Raw genomic sequence first — 21,601 nt, 5'->3', positions numbered from 1 at the left:
TTTCAGTGTTGATACCCTGTAGACTTCAGATCCATAATATGTATGTTGATTGGTTAAAGAAAAAAAATTTATTTGGGTCACTTGGTCAAAAGTCACATGAAAGTTACTGACATACTTGTGACACTACCTAAATTGCTTGTTGCTTATCAGTCAGGTCAGTAATATAAAGGTCAAAAGGTCAGAATTGTGTGAGCATACCAAGTTACCATGTATGACTTTGCCATATTTTTTAATTTAATCAGATGTTCTATACAATGAAATGTGTAATAATACTAGTGCTTCTCTGTAATCCAATAGCCAGATACAAAGATTACAGTAAATCTAAGAATACAGCTAAAATGTCATTTTGATTTTGACAGGCTTTGGGACTTCTGACAAATCATGTGACTTTCCGTGAAATCCTGGACAAACTTCTGTCCATTGTGACACTTCCTGTTCGACAGGCCCTAAGTAAGGAAACCTTGACGTATCCCAGCATCCTAGTGGCCAACACCTGCTCCTTACTGGCCACTATCATCAGTGAGTTGTCAGCTACAGCCACTGGTCTAGAGGTGAGTATATTAGAAGTTTAAGTGGTAATTACTGGTCTAAAGGTGAGTCACATATTGGCCTAAATATAAGAAGTTTAAATGGTAATTACTGGTCTAGAGGTGAGTCACATATTGACCTAAATATTAGAAGTTAAGTGGTAATTACTGGTCTAGAGGTGAGTCACATATTGACTTAAATATCAGAAGTTTAAATGGTAATTACTGGTCTAGAGATGAGTCAAATATTTACCTAAATATTAGAGTTTAAGTGATAATTACTGGTCAAGAGGTGAGTCAAATATTGACCTAAATATTAGAAATTCAAGTGGCAATTACTGTGGGTTCCTTATTGGTGCAGCAGGGAAACTTGAGATGCCTTATTAAGCAAAAAAAAAAAATGAACATTGAGCAACATAATATCATGATCATTAACAACTTTCTCAATAGATGGATCATGGGACAGCCACTCGCCCCCTGTTGGTCACCCCTAATAGGTTCACTCGCACCAGTCAGCATGCCATGTGGAACAGTGGGAATGGGAGTCCGGATGCCATCACTTTCTCTGTGGATAAGCCAGGGATTCTGATTGCTGGAGTGTGTGTATATGGAGGAGACGGACAGTATAACTATGAACTGGAATTCCTGGATGATGTAAATATTCTGTTACTTCTGTAAAAGAGATTTGTTACAGAATTGCATGTATTTAGTCTTTTAATTCTAGAAAAGTTATGCATACAGTCTGTATGTACAAGTACAGTATGTATAAGTGGTAAATCTTTGCTATTCACCAAAAATGGTTCATATGAAGTAATTTCAAACAAACATATATTCCATATGTAAAATGTTACGTAAATATAAGTTTTTGAATGGTGAATTTTGATAGAAATGTACAGTCTTCACATTTCCTAAAACACCATCTGTTTTATGTACTGCACATAAACATTAAAGAACAAGATCTTGTTTGAAATATCAAATGATGACAATTTTTTTCACAGCAGGGAGATGGTATCAGTAACCCTTCACCGTCACAGAGGTGGAATGTCATTGAGTCCGTGAAGGGAGTCTATGGTCATGAAGACTGTGTCAATGATATCGCTGAAATCAAGTTTGACAGACCTATAGCTATCAAGGTAGATATGTTTACACAGTAAAGGATGGAGCAATGTATACATTAAACATATGTGATTTTATACCCTCATAGTCTTTTTCTTATAAGATACACTGGGACAACTTTATCCATGGTCTTTTCATGTTTCTTAGTATAGTCAGTGACATGCTTTCTCAAAAAAAGTAACTGTAGGTGACACATGTGGTATGTTTGTAGACATTTGCAAGAATGTTGAAATCATGGACTTTAATTTGAGATTACACTGTCATTTATCTAAATGTACATAAATTTATTATCTGGAAGAGAATGATGATCATTGTGGCCCACTGGCCTCTTGTTTCTTATACTAGCCTTTTTAAAAGTTTTATGCCTTTTTCCCCCATGTAAGTTGTACAAGTAGATACACATCAATGCATTATTTTTTTTTTTTTGCATGATCTTTGATGTGCTTGTTTTTCAGTAGTTTAACACAGATTTAGTTTACATAGAACTGACATTGTATGTAATTCTTGTGCAGGAGGGGGTAAAATACACAGTTCGTTTGAAGAACCATGGCAGTATGCGAACACTGAATGGTGACGGAGGGGTCACAAAGGTCAGATGTCCAGATGGGACAAACTTTACATTCCAGGCCTGCTCTCTGAGTTCTAATGGAACCAATCACATGAGAGGTCAGATACCACAGATTCTCTACTACAGGTGAGTACCTCATATAAAACAATCAAAACATTTCTCGTTGCTACAGGTGGGTACAAAATGTGAAACAACATAATATGCCATGCCAGTATAATACGAACACTAAGCCTTTTGTATTGTACTTATAAGCAAAATATGAGACATTAAATCATGGTACCATAGGACTGGCGGTAAATTTAGATTTTGCTTTGATGTTGCTGTGGTGTATTTGCCAGAAGAATCACAGTTTTTTATGTCACGCCCACCTTTTGGCATCAAGCCATACTGTGACAAGACCTTGACTGATGAATGAATGATGTCAACTTCCAGACCTGGCTGATCGATGAATGAATTAAGTCAACATTTTTAATTTCAAAAATACTAACATTAGCTTGTCGATGTTAGCTTCATAAATGTTTCTGTATGTTTTCTCCACGTATCCTTAATCAGTAAATGATACGTCCTATCTCGAGTTCTCGTCGTTCTCTTTCCTGTCTCCAAGTACAAATAGCAATTTCACATCAGAAGTCCCCGCTTTTTTTTTTTTTACTTCCAATACCATTTCAAACTTTCATTAAAATGTCAAAAATCATTTCATTTTTTTCTGTACGCTGATTGCCATATAGAAAAAGTTCAATGGCAATGTTTCCCATACCCCCCCCCCCCCCCTTTTTAAAAAAAAAAAAAAAAAAAACAACGATCTAGAAAGATAAATTTTCTTCAGACTTCACGACTTGAATATAAAAGCCTACAATCGCTACCCCTGTACCTGTTCCTGACAAAGATCAGGTTTTCTGCGTCTTCAACATTCCAAAGGTCCAATATCTTCACAGGTACCAATTCCGAATCTTTTATCAACAAATTAGGTAGCAGTGACGCAGCTAAATATGATCCTTGCAGATGGAGACAGCTTATATATACGGACCAGGGCTTGACACCTCGTAGTAGGCGGTGCTAATTATCAACTTGCTTTTCTCTCATTGGTCCTCTGGTACAAGTAACTTACACAATAGATATTAATTGGTTAGCGATAAATACACTCACAGTTTTTATTCACTCGGGGCTCCGCCCCTCGTGAATGAAAAACTGTGAGTGTATTTATCGCTAACCAATTAATATCTATAGTGTAACTATAACGTATATAATGAATATAAACGGTGAAATTTTCAGTGCCCCACAAGAAGGAGAGAATTACCAAAGCAATAAATCCCTGGCTGAGCTTCAGGCTCGGAAGAATGCAATCGACATAGTGAGTGCCATTTGTAGGGTGGCTACAGATGTCCTCAGGAGAGCCCAGTTTGCTACTGAGGGTGAGTTTTTTTGACGCATTTTATCAATATACACTGAAGTGTGTATCTTGGCTCAGTTTCAAAAGAGGTTTAAATTTAATGAAAACTATATTTAAATCAAATTTTACTTTAAGGATATGCAGTAGAAGTTTTAGGAGTTGCAGACATCTTTTGTTCCCTGCTACCATTGATTCTTGCTTACATTGGACCAGTAGCTTCTCAGGATCCCAGGGTATGATTTTTACCATAGTTCTCCAACCTTTTGCTGTGCATAGCCATGACAGTAAACTGTTTTTGTATCATAGTAAAATATTTAATCCACAGTAAAATTTCTCTGCACCACAGTAAAATTTATATGCCTCATTAAGATCTGCTTTTGTAGAGAGAGTAATTAGTGATGAAGAAATGAATAAAATTTACATTAAGTGAAGTGCTGTACATGTACTGTATATGTTTATCTTAACATTTGGTTTTGTCTTTCATTACTACAAAATGTTATTGATCCCTGAAAGCATTGTTACCTTCCTTTAAGCCACAGTAAAATTCAGAGTATTGGAAAACCATATATACTATTTACCAACTATACCATAGCTTAACTAAAGTTTTTTATTATACCCCCGCTCGGAAGGAGAGGGGGGTATACTGTTTTACCCTTGTGTGTCTGTCTGTCTGTCTGTCCGTCTGTGTGTCTGTCTGTCCGTAACAAATTTTGGTCGCAGTTTTCTCAGCATCTACTCATTGCAGATGCTTGAAATTTTAGCACAATCTTTGTTTAGGCATGCCATATGGTGGGATTCATTTTTGTATGAATCCGATGTCAACTTCCTGTTTATCCGTGCGTCTGTCTGTACCACACATAACAAACTTTGGTCGCAGTTTTCTCAGCAACTACTCATCACAGGTGCTTGAAATTTTCACACATTCTTTGTTTAGGCATGCCATATGGTGGGATTTATTTCTGTACAAATCCGATGTCAACTTCCTGTTTATCCGTGCATCTGTCCGTACCATACATAACAAATTTTGGTCGTAGTTTTCTCAGCATCTACTCATTGCAGATGCTTGAAATTTTAGCACAATCTTTGTTTAGGCATGCCATATGGTGGGATTCATTTTTGTACTAATCCGATGTCAACTTCCTGTTTATCCGTGCATCTGTCTGTACCATACATAACAAATTTTGGTCGTAGTTTTCTCAGCAACTACTCATTGCAGATGCTTGAAATTTTAATACAATCTTTGTTTAGGTATGCCATATAATGGTATTCATTTTTGGAACAAATCCAATGTGAACTTCCTGTTTATTCGTGCGTCTGTCCGAAACATACATAGCAAATTTTGGTCGTAGTTTTCTCAGCAACTACTTATCACAGATGCTTGAAATTTTAGCACAATCTTTGTTTAGGCATGCCATATGTTGCGATTCAGTTTTTACAAATCCGATGTCAATTTCCTGATTATCACTGTCTTTGTCTATAACCGAACTTGTGTATTCACATCAGAGCGGGGGTATTATTAGTGAGCATTGGCTCACAGACTTCTTGTTTCTTTCAGTTTCATTTCATATTTATTATTTGTAACTGAGTAGAATGTTTATTGTTTTACCTTAGGGAGCTGTACAGATCCTTGGCATAATTCAAGAGATTCTTCCAGAGGTGGCTCAACTAAACACCCAGTCCCCAGCACCACTCCCCGCCCCAGATACCTCAGAGAATGGCACCACCTCCCAGCACTATGCCATTGTTGAAAGTGATCACCCATACAAACCAGCTTCTGTCTCCAACTATAAGGTAAGTAGTTTGTAAGAACCTAATTTAGATTTAGAAAATGCCTCTGAAAAATGCCACTTCTTATACTTTTTTATTTTGGCATTTGCCCATTCTTCTCTTCTTGTACTCGGAAATATGTTGAATTGCCAAAGAAGGAGAAAGATTCAATATGCCAAGATTTGTACCTTACATGAACATGTATTTTAAACTTATTAATAAGGTGATTTTCCCGGAGTCCGTTAAGTGGATGGTGTTGGAGTTTGATCCCCAGTGTGGTACAGCTCAAGCCGAGGACACCCTTCAGCTGTATATCCCTGCTTCTGGAGGTTCGGATTTCATCCCCACTGATTTCTCCCCAGAAGAGGGACTCAGCACACAAAACTACTGGCCAATGTGGAAAAAGTTCCATGGTTCCAGTAATTGGCCCAAAACGGCCATTGTTTTACCAGGTTAGATACATTTATTCAGAGAAAACAGTAACTCTTTATTGATTACTAAAACTACTTTAATTATGAAGTTAGTATTGGATAGATGAATTAAAGTTAATGATGATTACACTTGTTTACAGGTCATGAAGTAGTCTTTTCCTTAGAAACAGCATCAGATTATGTGAAAGATGACAAGTCCTGTTTCTTTGGATTTAAGTGTGTAGTTGTTGGATATGAATGGAATTTTACACCAGATGAGGTTGGTTTTAATAGATTTTGACATAGTGTTTTTATTGTAAAAAAATTTGAACGTTTTTAGTTTCTTCTCTTAAAGGGCTGCCACCAATTTCAGGCTATTTTTGGCTCACCTGAGCCAAAGGCTCAGTTGAGCTTTTCTGATCAAAATTTGTCCGTTGTCTGTTGTCATTGTTATCGTAAACTTTTTACAGTTTCATCTTCTCCAAAAGCCACTGAGCCAATTTCAACCAAGCTTGTCACAGAGTATCCTTGGATAAAGGGCATTCAAGTTTGTTCAAATGAAGGGCCACACCCTCTTTCAATGGGAGATAATTAAGAAAATGTAAACATTGGGTGGCATCATTTAAAAAATGTTCATGGAAATTCACAATGAGGGATGGGTCCAAAAGTATCAGAAATCATTCCATCTTCAAATATCTATACTGTGGATTTTGGGAAAATCTTTTTCACTCTTGGATATGTAGCAAGAAAACAGATCACCTGATTATAATGAACAATTAACCCTCCATCCAAATTGTGAAAATCATGGTCCCGAAGTCCAGTTGGTCATACAGTATATTGAAAATTCATTATATTTATTTGAAAACATTTTTTATTTCTAATCATTTATAAGCAAATTGTATACATTATGACAGTAAGTCATGAACCCTTTATCTAAATTGTAAAATTTGATTACTAGGGCCCATACCCCATCCTTGGGCCAAATTAATCATACATTGAAAAAGCATATCTATTGTTATGTTTTTTTTATTCCTAGAAATTTAGATTTTATGCCTTGAAATGGTAACCATTCTGTAAAATTCCTGTCACATGATTCCAAAGTTCTAGATCCAGGTGGAGTTGTAGTCATGACCTGACCTTCAAGGCTTATGGGCGCCTCATGTCTTTTTCAAAAAATTAACTTTGAAGTGGAAATTTAAAACTTCAGTGCAACATTAGAGGTACAATTTGAAATGTCTGTTGTAGAGTGTAACAGAACTGGAAAGAGAGTTATCTTACCTTGGAGGGATGTGTGCAGCTTCCTTAATCAAGAAAGATGTTGCTCTGCCTCCAGGTAATATACTAAGCAAGGCTGCTTATGCATGAATTACTGCATGCTCCAACTACATACAAAACTTCATAAACCTTAAAAATCTAGACATTTGTTTACTGTTAATTTATATTTCACATGAAAAAATTTTAAAGTGTGGATCAAGGCCATGTTGTGAAAATACTTATACTTGAGAATCGTCCAGTGTTATATTTTTCATGATACATATATATGTGACAATTATTTTCTTGCAGTAACTGTTGAAGAACTAGAGGAAGACATGGAATATATAGAGGAAGGTTCCCAATTGGTAAGTGCAATTTATATGTATGTCTTTTTAGATTGTGTGAAACCATTATGCAGTAAATTCTCTAAATACTGCATTTAATTTTCAGTTACTTTTATTTATTAGCTGTTATAACAGATCCAAATTATTATCATAACGGAGAGAGAATCTAAAGGCATCACCAGTTGCCAATTACTATTCATTTCTATGAATAAAGTACATGTATTATTTGCATATAAGATCATTTAGAGACCTGTTTCCAGTCAAAGTCTTGTGAACAAGTGAAATTTGTTTTGCAGTGTATTGCCATTCATTATTTTGTTACAGATATTCAGTGCTCATTCAGAACTGCTGGGTAAAGGCTTTGCCCTCTCCCACCCTCCCACTATCATGCAAGCCCTGGAGGGGAACCTGCCATTCTGTTGGCAGTCCAATGAGAGGTCATTCCTGAAGGACTTTGTGGCTTGTAATCCAGGCACCAGTGGAGGTCGATTAGCCAGGTAAGATTTAAAGGCTTACTCCTATCTCTGTTTTAATACATGTAGATCATTTTGTCCATTATCTTTTTGTCTTTTAAAAGAAATTTCTTTGGGAAAATTAAAGCAAACTTTATAAAATTACCCCCTCCCCCTTCCATTAAAAGGTTTTTAATTCTTTTATAATGTCAGATCACACAATCATTGTATTCTTAATCTTGTATAATTTTGTATATAGTAAACATTTGATGGATGGCCATGATGAAGCATTGTCAATGTTTCATGCTTCTGACATTCTCTATATTTGTAGATGGCTCCAGCCAGATTCCTACCTGGATCCCAGTCAGTGTGAGTTGATGTACAGTAAGGAAGATCTCCGCTGTGGATGGCCAGCTCTCATCACCGTTTTGACCAAGGATCAGTATGGTCAGCTGGTCCACGTACCTAATCTTAAGGTCTGTTAAGCTGGTCCATGTACCTAATCCTAAGTTCTGTTATAATCGTCTAACATGTAACTTATACAGTATTTAGAAATTGGAGGTTCAAAACATTTTTCTGGAAGTTTTGCTTTAGGTTGTTACTGAGTGTTTGCAAGGTCAAGGAAATTATCAAGATAATTTAAATTAAAACACCTTACATTGACATTTCAAAATAGGATTAGTTTTTTTATACATGACTGTATGAGATGATGTTTTCTTTGATCAAATTGTGTTTATGTTAAGTCACTATGAGACTTTTACTTTGTCCTTTAAGGTAAATGTAAAGGCTGTCCCAATTGACCAGGGTATCTCTGGTGACGAGCGCAGGCTTAGAAGACTGAGTAGACCAGATGAGGGAGACAAGATATTTGGGGGTCACCCTCCCCCTCCTCAGGACATTCCCTATGAGGCAACAGTCAGAGAGAGAAAGGACATCTTCCATGCCATCAGCATGATGAAGGTAAGCCATTTTGAAATGGAAAATCTTCGACAGCTATCATCTAAGTTTGTAGCTAAAAGAGTAAAAAATAAATACCTGTTTATGATTTGGTCAGGCATATGAGAACTACTCATTTGAGGAGCTGAGATATGCTGCCCCTGCTGTACCTCGACCGAGTGAGAACATGCTGGTGAGATGTAATAGTGATGGGACGTATGTTGCCAACTGGACACCGAGCAACATAGGCCTCTACAAAATCCTTGTCACTATTGATGACTTTGATACAGGTAGGGGTCTTTTTCATTACCAAGAGCAGCTCCTTTTGCTAGCTTATCATTGCAGTAGGTTATTTTACTTTGAGTACCAGTACTTGGTATTACATTTATTACATAATTAATGGAATTTATGTTAATCAGGTGAAATTTACAAGTTGGAAGTAAAAGATCCACCCCAGGGAGTGACTCCACCCACCCAGACAGAGAAAAAACCACATCAACCAAATAAGGTACACTTGGATATTTACACTTGTTGTTGGTTATGCAAATAAGTAAAAAGCACATTACACATGCGGGTTATTTCCACTATACCAGAATTATATTTTGTTAAACTTAAGAAAATATATATTGAGTTCATTTTTCTGATGTGTTGATCATGTACTTATATACTTGAAGTCCTGAACTATGTTACATTTGATAATCCTGATGTATTGCAGATGAGGAAATTTGTTGCTAAATACAGCGCTGGACTAAGAATCCGAGTAAATCCATCTCTACAGAGCGAGTACATAGGAGTCATACAGCCTGAAGGAATCATTTCATTTGTTGATGAGGTATGCAGTGTCATCATTAAAAGGGGAAAAAATACAATTTTGGTTTTGAAGTTTTGATAATACAAAAAAAAAACAAAAAAAACCATGCATGTTGAATATGTTGAAAAAGTAAATAATTTATAACATACAAGCATTCAGTGATGAACCTTTGGATTGTTTATAGTAAGCTTTGACCGTTGCAGATTCACAATGATGATGGGGTTTGGCTGAGACTGAGTCAGGCATCCATTAACGAGTGGTGCAAGGAGGGTCATGTGGAGGGGTGGGCCCTGCAGTACAACCAACATCTAGGGAAAACCCTGCTGGTCCCTGTGGAGGAGCCTAAACCACTAATGGAGGAGATCATCAAAGAAACTATCAGAAAAAATCTCCAGGATGTTGTCAAACCAGAAGTCACACCAAAAAGAGGTTTTTTGTGAATTTTAATCTATATACTGATGTTTTAGATATTCGTCATTAGAGCAAACATTGCATTAAATGGTTAAAGATATTTCAGGAAAGGTACTTTTAAAAATGTTTTATTCATGAAGAGATTTAAAGCAAACTAAATCAGGCTTAATTGCTGTATGTTTTAGGACCAGGTGAATATCAGGTTGTAAAATGTGGACCCTCAGGACACAACATCAGGTGTAGGCCACACCTCAAGGCGACACCCATAGGGATGCTTATTCATGGGGAGAAGATTACAGTTGTTGAAGATGTGAGTATAAAATATTCAGTTTTGTTTTTAGCTCACCTGAGCTGAAAGCTCAAGTGAGCTTTTCTGATCACCCGTTGTCCGTCGTCCGTCCGTCTGTCCGTCCGTCCGTCTGTAAACTTTTCACATTTTCAACTTCTTCTCAAGAACCACTGGGCCAATTTTAACCAAACTTGGTACAAAGTATCCTTGGGGGAAGGGGAGTTTAAATTGTTAAAATAAAGGGCCAAGTCCCCTTACAAGGGGAGATAATCAAGAAAAGACAAAAATAGGGTGGGGTCATTAAAAAATCTTCTCAAGAACCACTGGGCCAGAAAAGCTGAAACTTATTTGGAAGCATCCTGGGATAGAGTAGATTCTAAATTGTTAAAATCATGACCCCCGGGGGTAGGGTGGGGCCACAATAGGGAATCCAAATTTTACATTGAAATATATAGGAAAAATCTTTAAAAATCTTCTTCTCAAGAACCACTGGGCCAGAAAAGCTGAAACTTATGTGGAAGCATCCTGGGGTAGTGTAGATTCTAAATTGTTCAAATCATGACCCCCGGGGTAGGGCGGGGCCACAATAGGAAATACAAGTTTTACATTGAAATATATAGGAAAAATCTTTAAAAATCTTCTTCTCAAGAACCACTGAGCCAGAAAAGCTGAAACTTATGTGGAAGCATCCTGGGGTAGTGTAGATTCTAAATTGTTCAAATCATGACCCCCGGGGGTAGGGCGGGGCCACAGTAGGGAATACAAGTTTTACATTGAAATATGTAGGAAAAATCTTTAAAAATCTTCTTCTCAAGAACCACTGAGCCAGAAAAGCTGAAACTTATTTGGAAGCATCCTGGGATAGAGTAGATTCTAAATTGTTAAAATTATGACCCCCGGGGGTAGGGTGGGGCCACAATAGGGAATCCAAATTTTACATTGAAATATATAGGAAAAATCTTTAAAAATCTTCTTCTCAAGAACCACTGGGCCAGAAAAGCTGAAACTTATGTGGAAGCATCCTGGGGTAGTGTAGATTCTAAATTGTTCAAATCATGACCCCCGGGGTAGGGCGGGGCCACAATAGGAAATACAAGTTTTACATTGAAATATATAGGAAAAATCTTTAAAAATCTTCTTCTCAAGAACCACTGAGCCAGAAAAGCTGAAACTTATGTGGAAGCATCCTGGGGTAGTGTAGATTCTAAATTGTTCAAATCATGACCCCCGGGGGTAGGGCGGGGCCACAGTAGGGAATACAAGTTTTACATTGAAATATGTAGGAAAAATCTTTAAAAATCTTCTTCTCAAGAACCACTGAGCCAGAAAAGCTGAAACTTATGTGGAAGCATCCTGGGGTAGTGTAGATTCTAAATTGTTCAAATCATGACCCCCGGGGGTAGGGCGGGGCCACAATAGGGAATCCAAGTTTTACATTGAAATATATAGGAGAAATCTTGAAAAATCTTCTTATCAAGAATCCATTAGCCAGAAAAGCTGAAACTTATGTGGAAGCATCCAAGGGTAGTGTAGATTCTAAATTGTTCAAATCATGACCCCCGGGGGTAGGGCGAGGCCACAATAGGGAATCCAAGTTTTACATTGAAATATATAGGAAAAATCTTGAAAAATCTTCTTTTCAAGAACCACTGAGCCAGAAAAGCTGAATCTTATGTGGAAGCATCCTCAAGAAGTGTACACTTTAAATTGTTCAAATCATGACCCCGGGGATGGGGGGGGGGGGGGGGCACAATACGGAATCCAAGTTTTACATTGAAATATATAGGAAAAATCTTTAAAAATCTTCTCAAGAACCACTGGACCAGAAAAACTGAAACTTACGTGGAAGCATCCTGGGGTAGTGTAGATTCTAAATTGTTCAAATCATGGCCCCTGGGGGTAGGGCGGGACTACAATAGGTATTACAAGGGGGGAAGTCTGGTAATGAACAGCATGGCCAAAGTTACTCAGGTGAGCGATGTGGCCCATGGGCCTCTTGTTAAGGATCTGTGTCATGAGTGAAGTGAGCTTCTCAGATATTTTTTTTTTTTACTGATAAATGAGATTCTTTTGTAATACTAGTACATATATGTGGATCATGTCAGATGCTGATCATTCTGAACCATTTCAAAGTTGATGACAAGAAAGTCATTTTAAAAGATGGATGTCTCCACCTGTAAAACTTGTTTTCTTGCAGGTGACAAATGAGGATGGTCGATGGGTGAGACTGGATCCAGAGAGTGTAGAGCAGTATTGTCAGAACAAACAAGGCGAAGCCTGGGTCCTGGTTTCAGGGCGGGATGGAACTGTGTACCTCAAACATGAATCTGACCTAGGAGGCCTGGCAACAGGAAAACAGAATGACCCTTTTGCATTTAACTCCCTCCCTCCAACATTTAATAAAGGATTTGATTTTTCACCACAGATGCCATTTGTGTTTGGTAGCCCTCCTTCAGGTATTGGTCAAATTTGCTAGCAGTGATAATAACATTGAGAATTATATTAAATCAATCAGGTAGAGGAACTAATCAGTTACTTTATTTTTTTACAGGGCCATTTGGAAGAAGTGCTAGTCTACCTGGAAATGTTTTAAATCCAGGATTTTCAGGTATTTAAAAAATGTTTGCAAAAACAAATAATAAAACCCTATTCTGTCAAAACTGTTTATATCTACTTAGTATGGTAAATATTTTTACTGAATATTTATTAGGATCAGTCATTCCTACCTTTGGAAACCCCAGTGGTTTACAATTTGGGGGGTTTGGATCAAGCTTTGAGAGCAGCCCCATACAGCGAGATATGACAAAAGTCAACACTATGCCTGGTAGTCTCTCTGCCTCCCCGGGATTCCTCTCTCCCTCCAGAATGGATATTTCTGCCCAAACTGCGTCCCCCGTGTCCACAACTAGATCCCCAGCTTCAGGCTCTCCAAAGTCATCCAGAAGAGAAATTAGCCATCCCCTCCCTGCTGAATTACAGGGTGTATCTGTGAAGGAGCTGGTCAAAGCTCTAGGTAAGTTTTATACAAATGGCAGATCACACCTGTTTCAATCTTTCTTGGTCCATCTGTTATGTAGCCAGATATTGTGAGTAAAAGATATGGGAAGATATGTCACACAAAGATTGTCTTTCTGTCATATGTATGCACTGTATCATGAAAATTCGCTATAGTAATGTAATATTATGAATGTATTTGAACTAAAGCTACATTATCTGGAAAATAAATGTACATTGTATGTCTAGAGTCTGAAAATGCAATTAATGCAGAACACAGTAGTTTTTCCTGCACACTTGAATTCCACGAATCCATTCACTATGTATTAATGCCATCATTAGTAGAACACCCTTTTGACTGCCCCTAATTATTGTTTGATGCTGTTTGACTGGCCCCTAATTATTGTCTGATGCTGTTTCTTTTGAGTGTGTGGCTGTCGGGACGTGTCGTACCTGGCCTATATGTTTGGTGAGTTGGTAGTAGATGTTGTCACTGTGTTAGAAATACTATATTGTGCTCTATTTCTACAACATGACAAAGGATGGTGTATCTTTTCCAGTGTCCATTCAGAGATTTGGTGTATTTCTTGTTGATATTGATAAAACCTTGAATAAATCCCAGATTGACACTTCTTATTTTCTTTGAGTACCTTTCAATGAATAAATTTTTTGTTGGACCGACAATAAAAGGAAGTATTTCTTTTGTCATTAGCATGTTGTTATGTATGTGTTCTGTATGTATATCTTCTCTGAAGTCAAAAAGAGAGATTGAAACAGACTTTTTTTCTGTTTGTAGTATGAAACATTGTTTATGTCCCTCGAGCATTTTATGAAGAATAAATACTATAATTTCAGGTGAGAGTCGAGCGAATGGAAATGGACCAACTCCAGTACCCTCCCCTCCAGGGACTCCCAAGAAATCGGGGTCTCGAAGCTCTAGTCCCCATCTTACCATCACAGAAAAACAAGGTAGCCTCGGAATAGAACTTGATTTCAGATAAATACTGGTACATACCTCAGAACTATGATAGATACTGGTACATACTTCAGAACTATGATAAATACTGGTACATACTTCAGAACTATGATAAATACTGGTACATACTTCAGAACTATGATAAATACTGGTACATACTTCAGAACTATGATAAATACTTGTACATACCTCAGAACTATGATAAATACTGGTACATACTTCAGAACTATGATAAATACTGGTACATACTTCAGAACTATGATAAATACTTGTACATACTTCAGAACTATGATAAATACTGGTACATAACTCAGAACTATGATAAATACTTGTACATAACTCAGAACTATGATAAATACTGGTACATACTTCAGAACTATGATAAATACTTGTACATAACTCAGAACTATGATAAATACTGGTACAATCCTCAGAACTATGATAAATACTTGTACATAACTCAGAACTATGATAAATACTGGTACATACTTCAGAACTATGATAAATACTGGTACATACTTCAGAACTATGATAAATACTTGTACATACTTCAGAACTATGATAAATACTGGTACATACTTCAGAACTATGATAAATACTGGTACATACTTCAGAACTATGATAAATACTGGTACATACCTCAAAACTATGATAAATACTGGTACATACTTCAGAACTATGATAAATACTGGTACATAACTCAGAACTATGATAAATACTTGTACATAACTCAGAACTATGATAAATACTGGTACATACTTCAGAACTATGATAAATACTGGTACATACTTCAGAACTATGATAAATACTGGTACATACTTCAGAACTATGATAGATACTGGTACATACTTCAGAACTATGATAAATACTGGTACATACTTCAGAACTATGATAAATACTGGTACATACTTCAGAACTATGATAAATACTGGTACATACCTCAGAACTATGATAAATACTTGTACATAACTCAGAACTATGATAAATACTGGTACATAACTCAGAACTATGATAAATACTGGTACATACTTCAGAACTATGATAAATACTGGTACATACCTCAGAACTATGATAAATACTGGTACATACTTCAGAACTATGATAAATACTGGTACATACTTCAGAACTATGATAAATACTGGTACATACTTCAGAACTATGATAAATACTGGTACATAACTCAGAACTATGATAAATACTGGTACATACTTCAGAACTATGATAAATACTGGTACATACTTCAGAACTATGATAAATACTGGTACATAACTCAGAACTATGATAAATACTGGTACATACTTCAGAACTATGATAAATACTGGTACATACTTCAGAACTATGATAAATACTGGTACATACCTCAGAACTATGATAAATACTGGTACATACTTCAGAACTATGATAAATACTTGTACATAACTCAGAACTATGATAAATACTTGTACATAACTCAGAACTATGATAAATACTGGTACAAACCTCAGAACTATGATAAATACTGGTATAAACCTCAGAACTATGATAAATACTTGTACATACTTCAGAACTATGATAAATACTTGTACATAACTCAGAACTATGATAAATACTGGTACATACTTCAGAACTATGATAAATACTGGTACATACTTCAGAACTATGATAAATACTGGTACATACTTCAGAACTATGATAAATACTGGTACATACCTCAGAACTATGATAAATACTGGTACATACTTCAGAACTATGATAAATACTTGTACATAACTCAGAACTATGATAAATACTTGTACATAACTCAGAACTATGATAAATACTGGTACAAACCTCAGAACTATGATAAATACTTGTACATAACTCAGAACTATGATAAATACTGGTACATACTTCAGAACTATGATAAATACTTGTACATACTTCAGAACTATGATAAATACTGGTACAAACCTCAGAACTATGATAAATACTGGTACATACTTCAGAACTATGATAAATACTGGTACATAACTCAGAACTATGATAAATACTGGTACAAACCTCAGAACTATGATAAATACTTGTACATACTTCAGAACTATGATAAATACTTGTACATACTTCAGAACTATGATAAATACTGGTACATACTTCAGAACTATGATAAATACTGGTACATACTTCAGAACTATGATAAATACTGGTACATACTTCAGAACTATGATAAATACTGGTACAAACCTCAGAACTATGATAAATACTGGTACATACTTCAGAACTATGATAAATACTGGTACATACTTCAGAACTATGATAAATACTGGTACATACCTCAGAATTATGATAAATACTTGTACATACTTCAGAACTATGATAAATACTGGTACATACTTCAGAACTATGATAAATACTGGTACATACTTCAGAACTATGATAAATACTTGTACATACCTCAGAACTATGATAAATACTGGTACATACTTCAGAACTATGATAAATACTGGTACATACTTCAGAACTATGATAATTAAATACTGGTACATGTGAAAATGCTTACAGTATAGTTCAGAATTTCATCCCAGTTACTAAGACAATTTAAAACAGTTGCCTTATGGAGATATTTTAAGTCCCGGTTGGAAATTCTATGAGTCATGGTGACTAAATAAATTGCCAAAATTATAGCCTTGAGTAGTAACTAATAATGATTATTCATATTTCTTATTTGAATTAAAAGGATATTTTTAAAATTTATTTGTTTAAAGATTAATGTTTTGCATGGATTTGAATTTTGACAGGTTCCCCTAGAACAGGATCTCCAGTAGGGAGATTAAGTCCTCGACAAACACGAGCATCTAGTCTCACAGATTCTCCCTCCCACAACTCAATCAAGGAGGACCTGTATGCCACACCCCCTGATAGTCCTATTGCACCAATCCCCAAACGAATCTCACTGAAGAAGGAGGTCTCCAGTGACAGACCAACACAGTCTCCACCTCCTTCCCCGTCTCTCAAACATAAACAGACAGATGTCAGCAAGATAGCTCCGCCTTCAGGACAGGGTATTTTGAGTCCTGCAAGGAGAGATAGTTTTGGTGGACATGTTTCACCAGTGAGAAGTACTAGGTTAGCCTCATTGAGTGTTTTTATTAATTTTTGTTGTTTTTTGAGTTAAATTTAATAACAACTTAATAAAAAATCTCAAGTATATAAATGTCTATTAAAATCCAATTTCTTTTTAAAATGATTCATCTCAAGTATATAAATCTCTATTAAAATCCAGTTTCTTTTTAAAATGATGCATTGTAATTGTTCATTAAACAGTCCACAGAGAAGAGCCTCCAGTCCATTACTAACTAGTCAGTCCAGGGCATCACCAGTCAATGCTGGTTCCAGGGCCTCCCCTCTCAGTGCTAATGCTAGGTCATCACCTGTCAATCCTGGTGCCAGGGCCTCACCAGGAACAGGGGGCTCTCCCATTCCAACCTTCAGTATTGGTTCATCCTCACCCAAAGAGGAGTCCAGGTAATTTATTGCATTTCTGTACACTGTAAACATACATGTATATAAATTAGCTAAAATAGGTACATTTACATTAGAAAAAAAAAATCTTAATTTTTTATGGTTTGATTTTCTTTTTAGAATCATCCAGATTTATAATCTTAAATTGTCAATGTTCCTTTTTTGAATAAAGGATGTCTCCCAAGTCCATGAGAAAAGACAGAGGGAGGTCTTTAAGGTCCAAACGCTCAGATTCCCCCTCCTCAAGAGACAGTATACCAATAATACGAGCTCGCTCCTCTTCCACATCTGTGATCTACGACAAGAAGGAGCCAGTGAAGGAGGCTTTGTCTCCCTCAGTAGCCGAATGTCTGAGAGCTGTTTTTGCAGCATTCTTGTGGCATGAGGGCATTGTTCATGATGCCATGGCATGTGCATCATTTTTGAAATTTCACCCAGACCTTCAGAAGGAAATGTCAAAATTTGCTAACAGAGCTAAACCAGAAAAGATGAGAGTAAGACATGCAACAGACTCTAGTAAAGATATAAACAAGAAGAAAGAGAACATTAACATTAATGAGTCCAGGGTGAGATTTAAACTAGATCCAAGGTTTGTTAGAAGTGACTCTGAAAAGTCCGACAAGTCTGACAAGTCAGATAAAGAGGAGTCAAGCAAATGTGCAGAGAAGGCAGAGATTCAGCGAACCATGTCAGATGGCAGAAAAATCATTGAGGCGCGACAGAAGAAGGCAATGCGGCACAAGTCAGAGGGAAATGTTGGATTCTTTAAGGAAGGGATTGAACCAGATAAAGACTCACCCCTCCCACCCACACTTCATCATTTGGTGTATTTCTGGGAAGAGATGTCTTCTGGTGTACTGAAAGTCATTGACCAAAAACAAGGTAAATTATAATTAAAAGTTCGCAGTTTTAAGGATCTCCATGATTATTTCATAATGTAATTCATTTGGCTGGAAAAAATTGGTGTGAATTAAGAATTTGATTGAAAAGTATGTTGAGTTTACTTGTATAACTAAACCTTAAAACCTTTAAATTTCTCTACAGTCAATCCTAGTCCTGCTGTAATGCTCAAAGCTAAAAAGAGTGAAAAAAGGGAAAAAGAGAAAGAGAAGGACAAAAAAGCTAATCGTAAAAAGAAGGATGAGATTAAACATATATGGAGAGGAAATGCTATGGGGGACATGATGATGGGGCCACTGGGAGGGAGGGATGGTGGGGATAGGGGGGAGACACAGTGTGAATTGTGTGGAGGAATGTTCCCCCATCCTGTGACTTACCATATGAGACAGGCTCACCCTGGCTGTGGACGACATGCTGGAGGGAAGGGATACAATAGCAGTGGGATCTTCTGTGGGGGTTGGGCAGGGAACTGTGGAGAAGGGGGACTTGGGGGAAGCAGTTGGTACTTAATTTGTGAGAAGTGTAGGGAAAAGTGCCTAAAGGAGAAAAGACACTCACAAAGAGAAAAAGACAAAGCTAAAAAGCAGAAGAAAAAGTCATCGCAGAATCGCCAGCAGACAGTTTTGTATACTCAAGAGTCGCATGCAGTTCTAAAGAGTAATGCTATGTTCCTGTTAGATCTGGCAAGTGCTTCAGGACTAACACTCCCTACCCAGTCAAAAAAGCTTCCTCAAAGTAGGTCAGATCTGTTACTACCCAGTGTCAATGAGGAATATGGGATGGAACTGAACCCTTTTCCACCAGTTCCCTTCCAGTTTCTTGCATTACAAGGAGGCCAGAATGCAGATTCTGCATTTGCAGAAGAAGTTTACATAGATGCAGATGAGAGGGTGTTTGTTAGATCAGGGTCAATGAGCATCAGGGAGAGACAACCTGCTTACAGACCAAGGCTACCAACTGAACCACGACATAGTCCTCTGGCAAGATCAGGGTCACTGGGTCAGGATTCAAGGTCACACATATCCTCCCATATCTCACCACCCAGTCCAAGAGTAAGTGCTCAGAGATCTTATTTATTCATTTATTAATAATCAAACTATATTATAGTGTACTTTATACATACAGTGATACTGATACATGTATATTGTATATGCTAAAATCTGTTGTCAAATGCTTTGTAAAGTAATTTAAAAGATATACAGAAAATCCTTATTTTTTAAACCAACTTTGAACTAAATACATGACATGTACATGATAATAATAATTAATCTTAATATGGTTGTATTACAGGATTTCAATTCAGAGAATGCCAATCATGAAACAAAACAGATTCCAAAGAGTGCTGGCACCAGCCCAGATTCTAGTGATGAACTGTTTGGTAAGAGTCGAGCCTTCCAGAGAAGTCTTTCAGAAATCGTGCCGGATGACAGCAAGGAGCAGGATAATGACAAGAAGATGGTGTCTGGTCGCCGCAGGAATAATAGTGGAGGTGTAGGAGGTATATATTACCATCCCTTCTTTTCAATTCAGTGCTCTGTTGAAATATAACATGTGAAAAATAAATGTAAACCTTTATTCTTGTAGATGGTGGAATGTCTTTGTTAAAGCATCCATCTGCTGCCATGGAGAAGTTACTACACACGGTGGACAGGAAGTGTCCGGAGGATGATGAGCGAGCTCTGCAGAGGCCTGTGATGTCATTCATCACACAGAGACATGACCTAGAGGGGCTACAGCTAGCAATGAAGCAAGCCTTGAGGAAGTCTGCATGTAGGGTGTTTGCCATGCAGGTGAGTTTTCTTCATTAAAAAATATCATCAGAACAAATGTATTTAAAGTCAAAATGCAAAGTCTTAAATTTTTAGGCTTTTTTTTTCAAAATTGTATGTATTTTACTCTTGTACAGTGTGGATGCATGCTTATGTTTGGTTTATAATTAAATGAACAGGCACTGAACTGGCTACTGAGGAGCATCACCCAAACTGTGTGTTTACATGATCTCCTCTGGTTCTTTGTGTCCTCACTGATGCCCTCAGGAGGAGAAGAAGAGGAGCAGGAAGAGGAGGAGGAGGACAAAGACAAGGAGAAGAAAAAGAAGGATCCTCCTAAAAAGGACCATGAGGTACTCAAAGGGGCACCTTTTTAATTAAGAAATAAGGTATCATTTTTAGCTCACCTCAACGAAGTTGGGGGAGCTTATGTAATACCGTCGGTGTCGGCGTCCCAGGTTAAGGTTTTTGGAGCAGTTGTCTTTTCAAGTACTTCTATGGCCTATATTTGTCAGAGATGCATGGAGGATGCTTCTAGTGTGTTTTATTGTACCAGTCAAGGTTTCAGATGCTGCAATTTCACCTAAAGAATGACCAGGTTAATGTTTTTGGAGCAGGTTAAAGTTTTTGGAGCAGGTCTCATTTCCAAGTAACTATAAGCCCTATATTGACCAAACTTGCAAGGATGATACATCTAAGGATGCATGCTACTGAACTTGCTTCGGATGCTGGATCTGACCTACATTTTCCGGATGAGTGACTAGGTTAAAGTTTTTGGAGTAGATCTCATTTCCAAGTAACTATAAGCCCTATATTGACCAAACTTACATGGATGATACATCTAAGGATGCACACTACTGAACTTGCCTCGGATGCTGGATCTGAACTATATTTTCCGGATGAGTGACTAGGTTAAAGTTTTTGGAGTAGATCTCATTTCCAAGTAACTATAAGCCCTATATTGACTAAACTTGCATGGATGATACATCTAAGGATGCACACTACTGGACTTGCTTCGGATGCTGGATCTGACCTATATTTTCCGGATGAGTAACCAGGTTAAAGTTTTTGGAGCAGATCTCATTTCCAAGTAACTATAAGCCCTATATTGACTAAACTGCATGGATGATACATCTAAGGATGCACACTACTGGACTTGCTTGGGATGCTGGATTTGACTTACATTTTCCGGATGAGTGACCAGGTTAAA

General features: G+C 37.1%; 1 protein-coding gene across 1 annotated transcript in view; it reads left to right on the top strand.

The window, feature by feature from the left end:
* The window catches only part of LOC133173750 (E3 ubiquitin-protein ligase MYCBP2-like), a 51,923-nt gene that overhangs the window by 18,428 nt on the left and 11,894 nt on the right, over positions 1-21,601 (top strand). The window contains exons 37-66 of the mRNA XM_061308773.1: positions 360-551; positions 978-1,181; positions 1,526-1,660; positions 2,156-2,337; positions 3,484-3,623; positions 3,737-3,834; positions 5,213-5,392; positions 5,592-5,820; positions 5,940-6,058; positions 7,024-7,111; positions 7,342-7,397; positions 7,701-7,873; positions 8,160-8,304; positions 8,603-8,788; positions 8,883-9,054; positions 9,184-9,272; positions 9,480-9,596; positions 9,779-10,004; positions 10,172-10,296; positions 12,473-12,731; positions 12,827-12,883; positions 12,986-13,288; positions 14,125-14,238; positions 16,999-17,326; positions 17,525-17,725; positions 17,895-18,604; positions 18,767-19,674; positions 19,913-20,120; positions 20,207-20,412; positions 20,571-20,744. Coding sequence (XP_061164757.1) covers positions 360-551; positions 978-1,181; positions 1,526-1,660; positions 2,156-2,337; positions 3,484-3,623; positions 3,737-3,834; positions 5,213-5,392; positions 5,592-5,820; positions 5,940-6,058; positions 7,024-7,111; positions 7,342-7,397; positions 7,701-7,873; positions 8,160-8,304; positions 8,603-8,788; positions 8,883-9,054; positions 9,184-9,272; positions 9,480-9,596; positions 9,779-10,004; positions 10,172-10,296; positions 12,473-12,731; positions 12,827-12,883; positions 12,986-13,288; positions 14,125-14,238; positions 16,999-17,326; positions 17,525-17,725; positions 17,895-18,604; positions 18,767-19,674; positions 19,913-20,120; positions 20,207-20,412; positions 20,571-20,744 — 6,324 coding nt within the window. The remainder of the gene's footprint in view (positions 1-359; positions 552-977; positions 1,182-1,525; positions 1,661-2,155; positions 2,338-3,483; positions 3,624-3,736; positions 3,835-5,212; positions 5,393-5,591; positions 5,821-5,939; positions 6,059-7,023; positions 7,112-7,341; positions 7,398-7,700; positions 7,874-8,159; positions 8,305-8,602; positions 8,789-8,882; positions 9,055-9,183; positions 9,273-9,479; positions 9,597-9,778; positions 10,005-10,171; positions 10,297-12,472; positions 12,732-12,826; positions 12,884-12,985; positions 13,289-14,124; positions 14,239-16,998; positions 17,327-17,524; positions 17,726-17,894; positions 18,605-18,766; positions 19,675-19,912; positions 20,121-20,206; positions 20,413-20,570; positions 20,745-21,601) is intronic.

The sequence above is a fragment of the Saccostrea echinata genome, unplaced genomic scaffold, assembly GCF_033153115.1.
Source record: "Saccostrea echinata isolate AGI-Se365-2 ecotype Australia unplaced genomic scaffold, CSIRO_AGI_Sech_v1 ptg000056l, whole genome shotgun sequence".
NCBI lineage: Eukaryota > Metazoa > Mollusca > Bivalvia > Ostreida > Ostreidae > Saccostrea > Saccostrea echinata.
The sequence above is the reverse complement of the archived record's forward strand: the minus strand, read 5'-3'. Positions and strand labels throughout refer to the sequence as shown.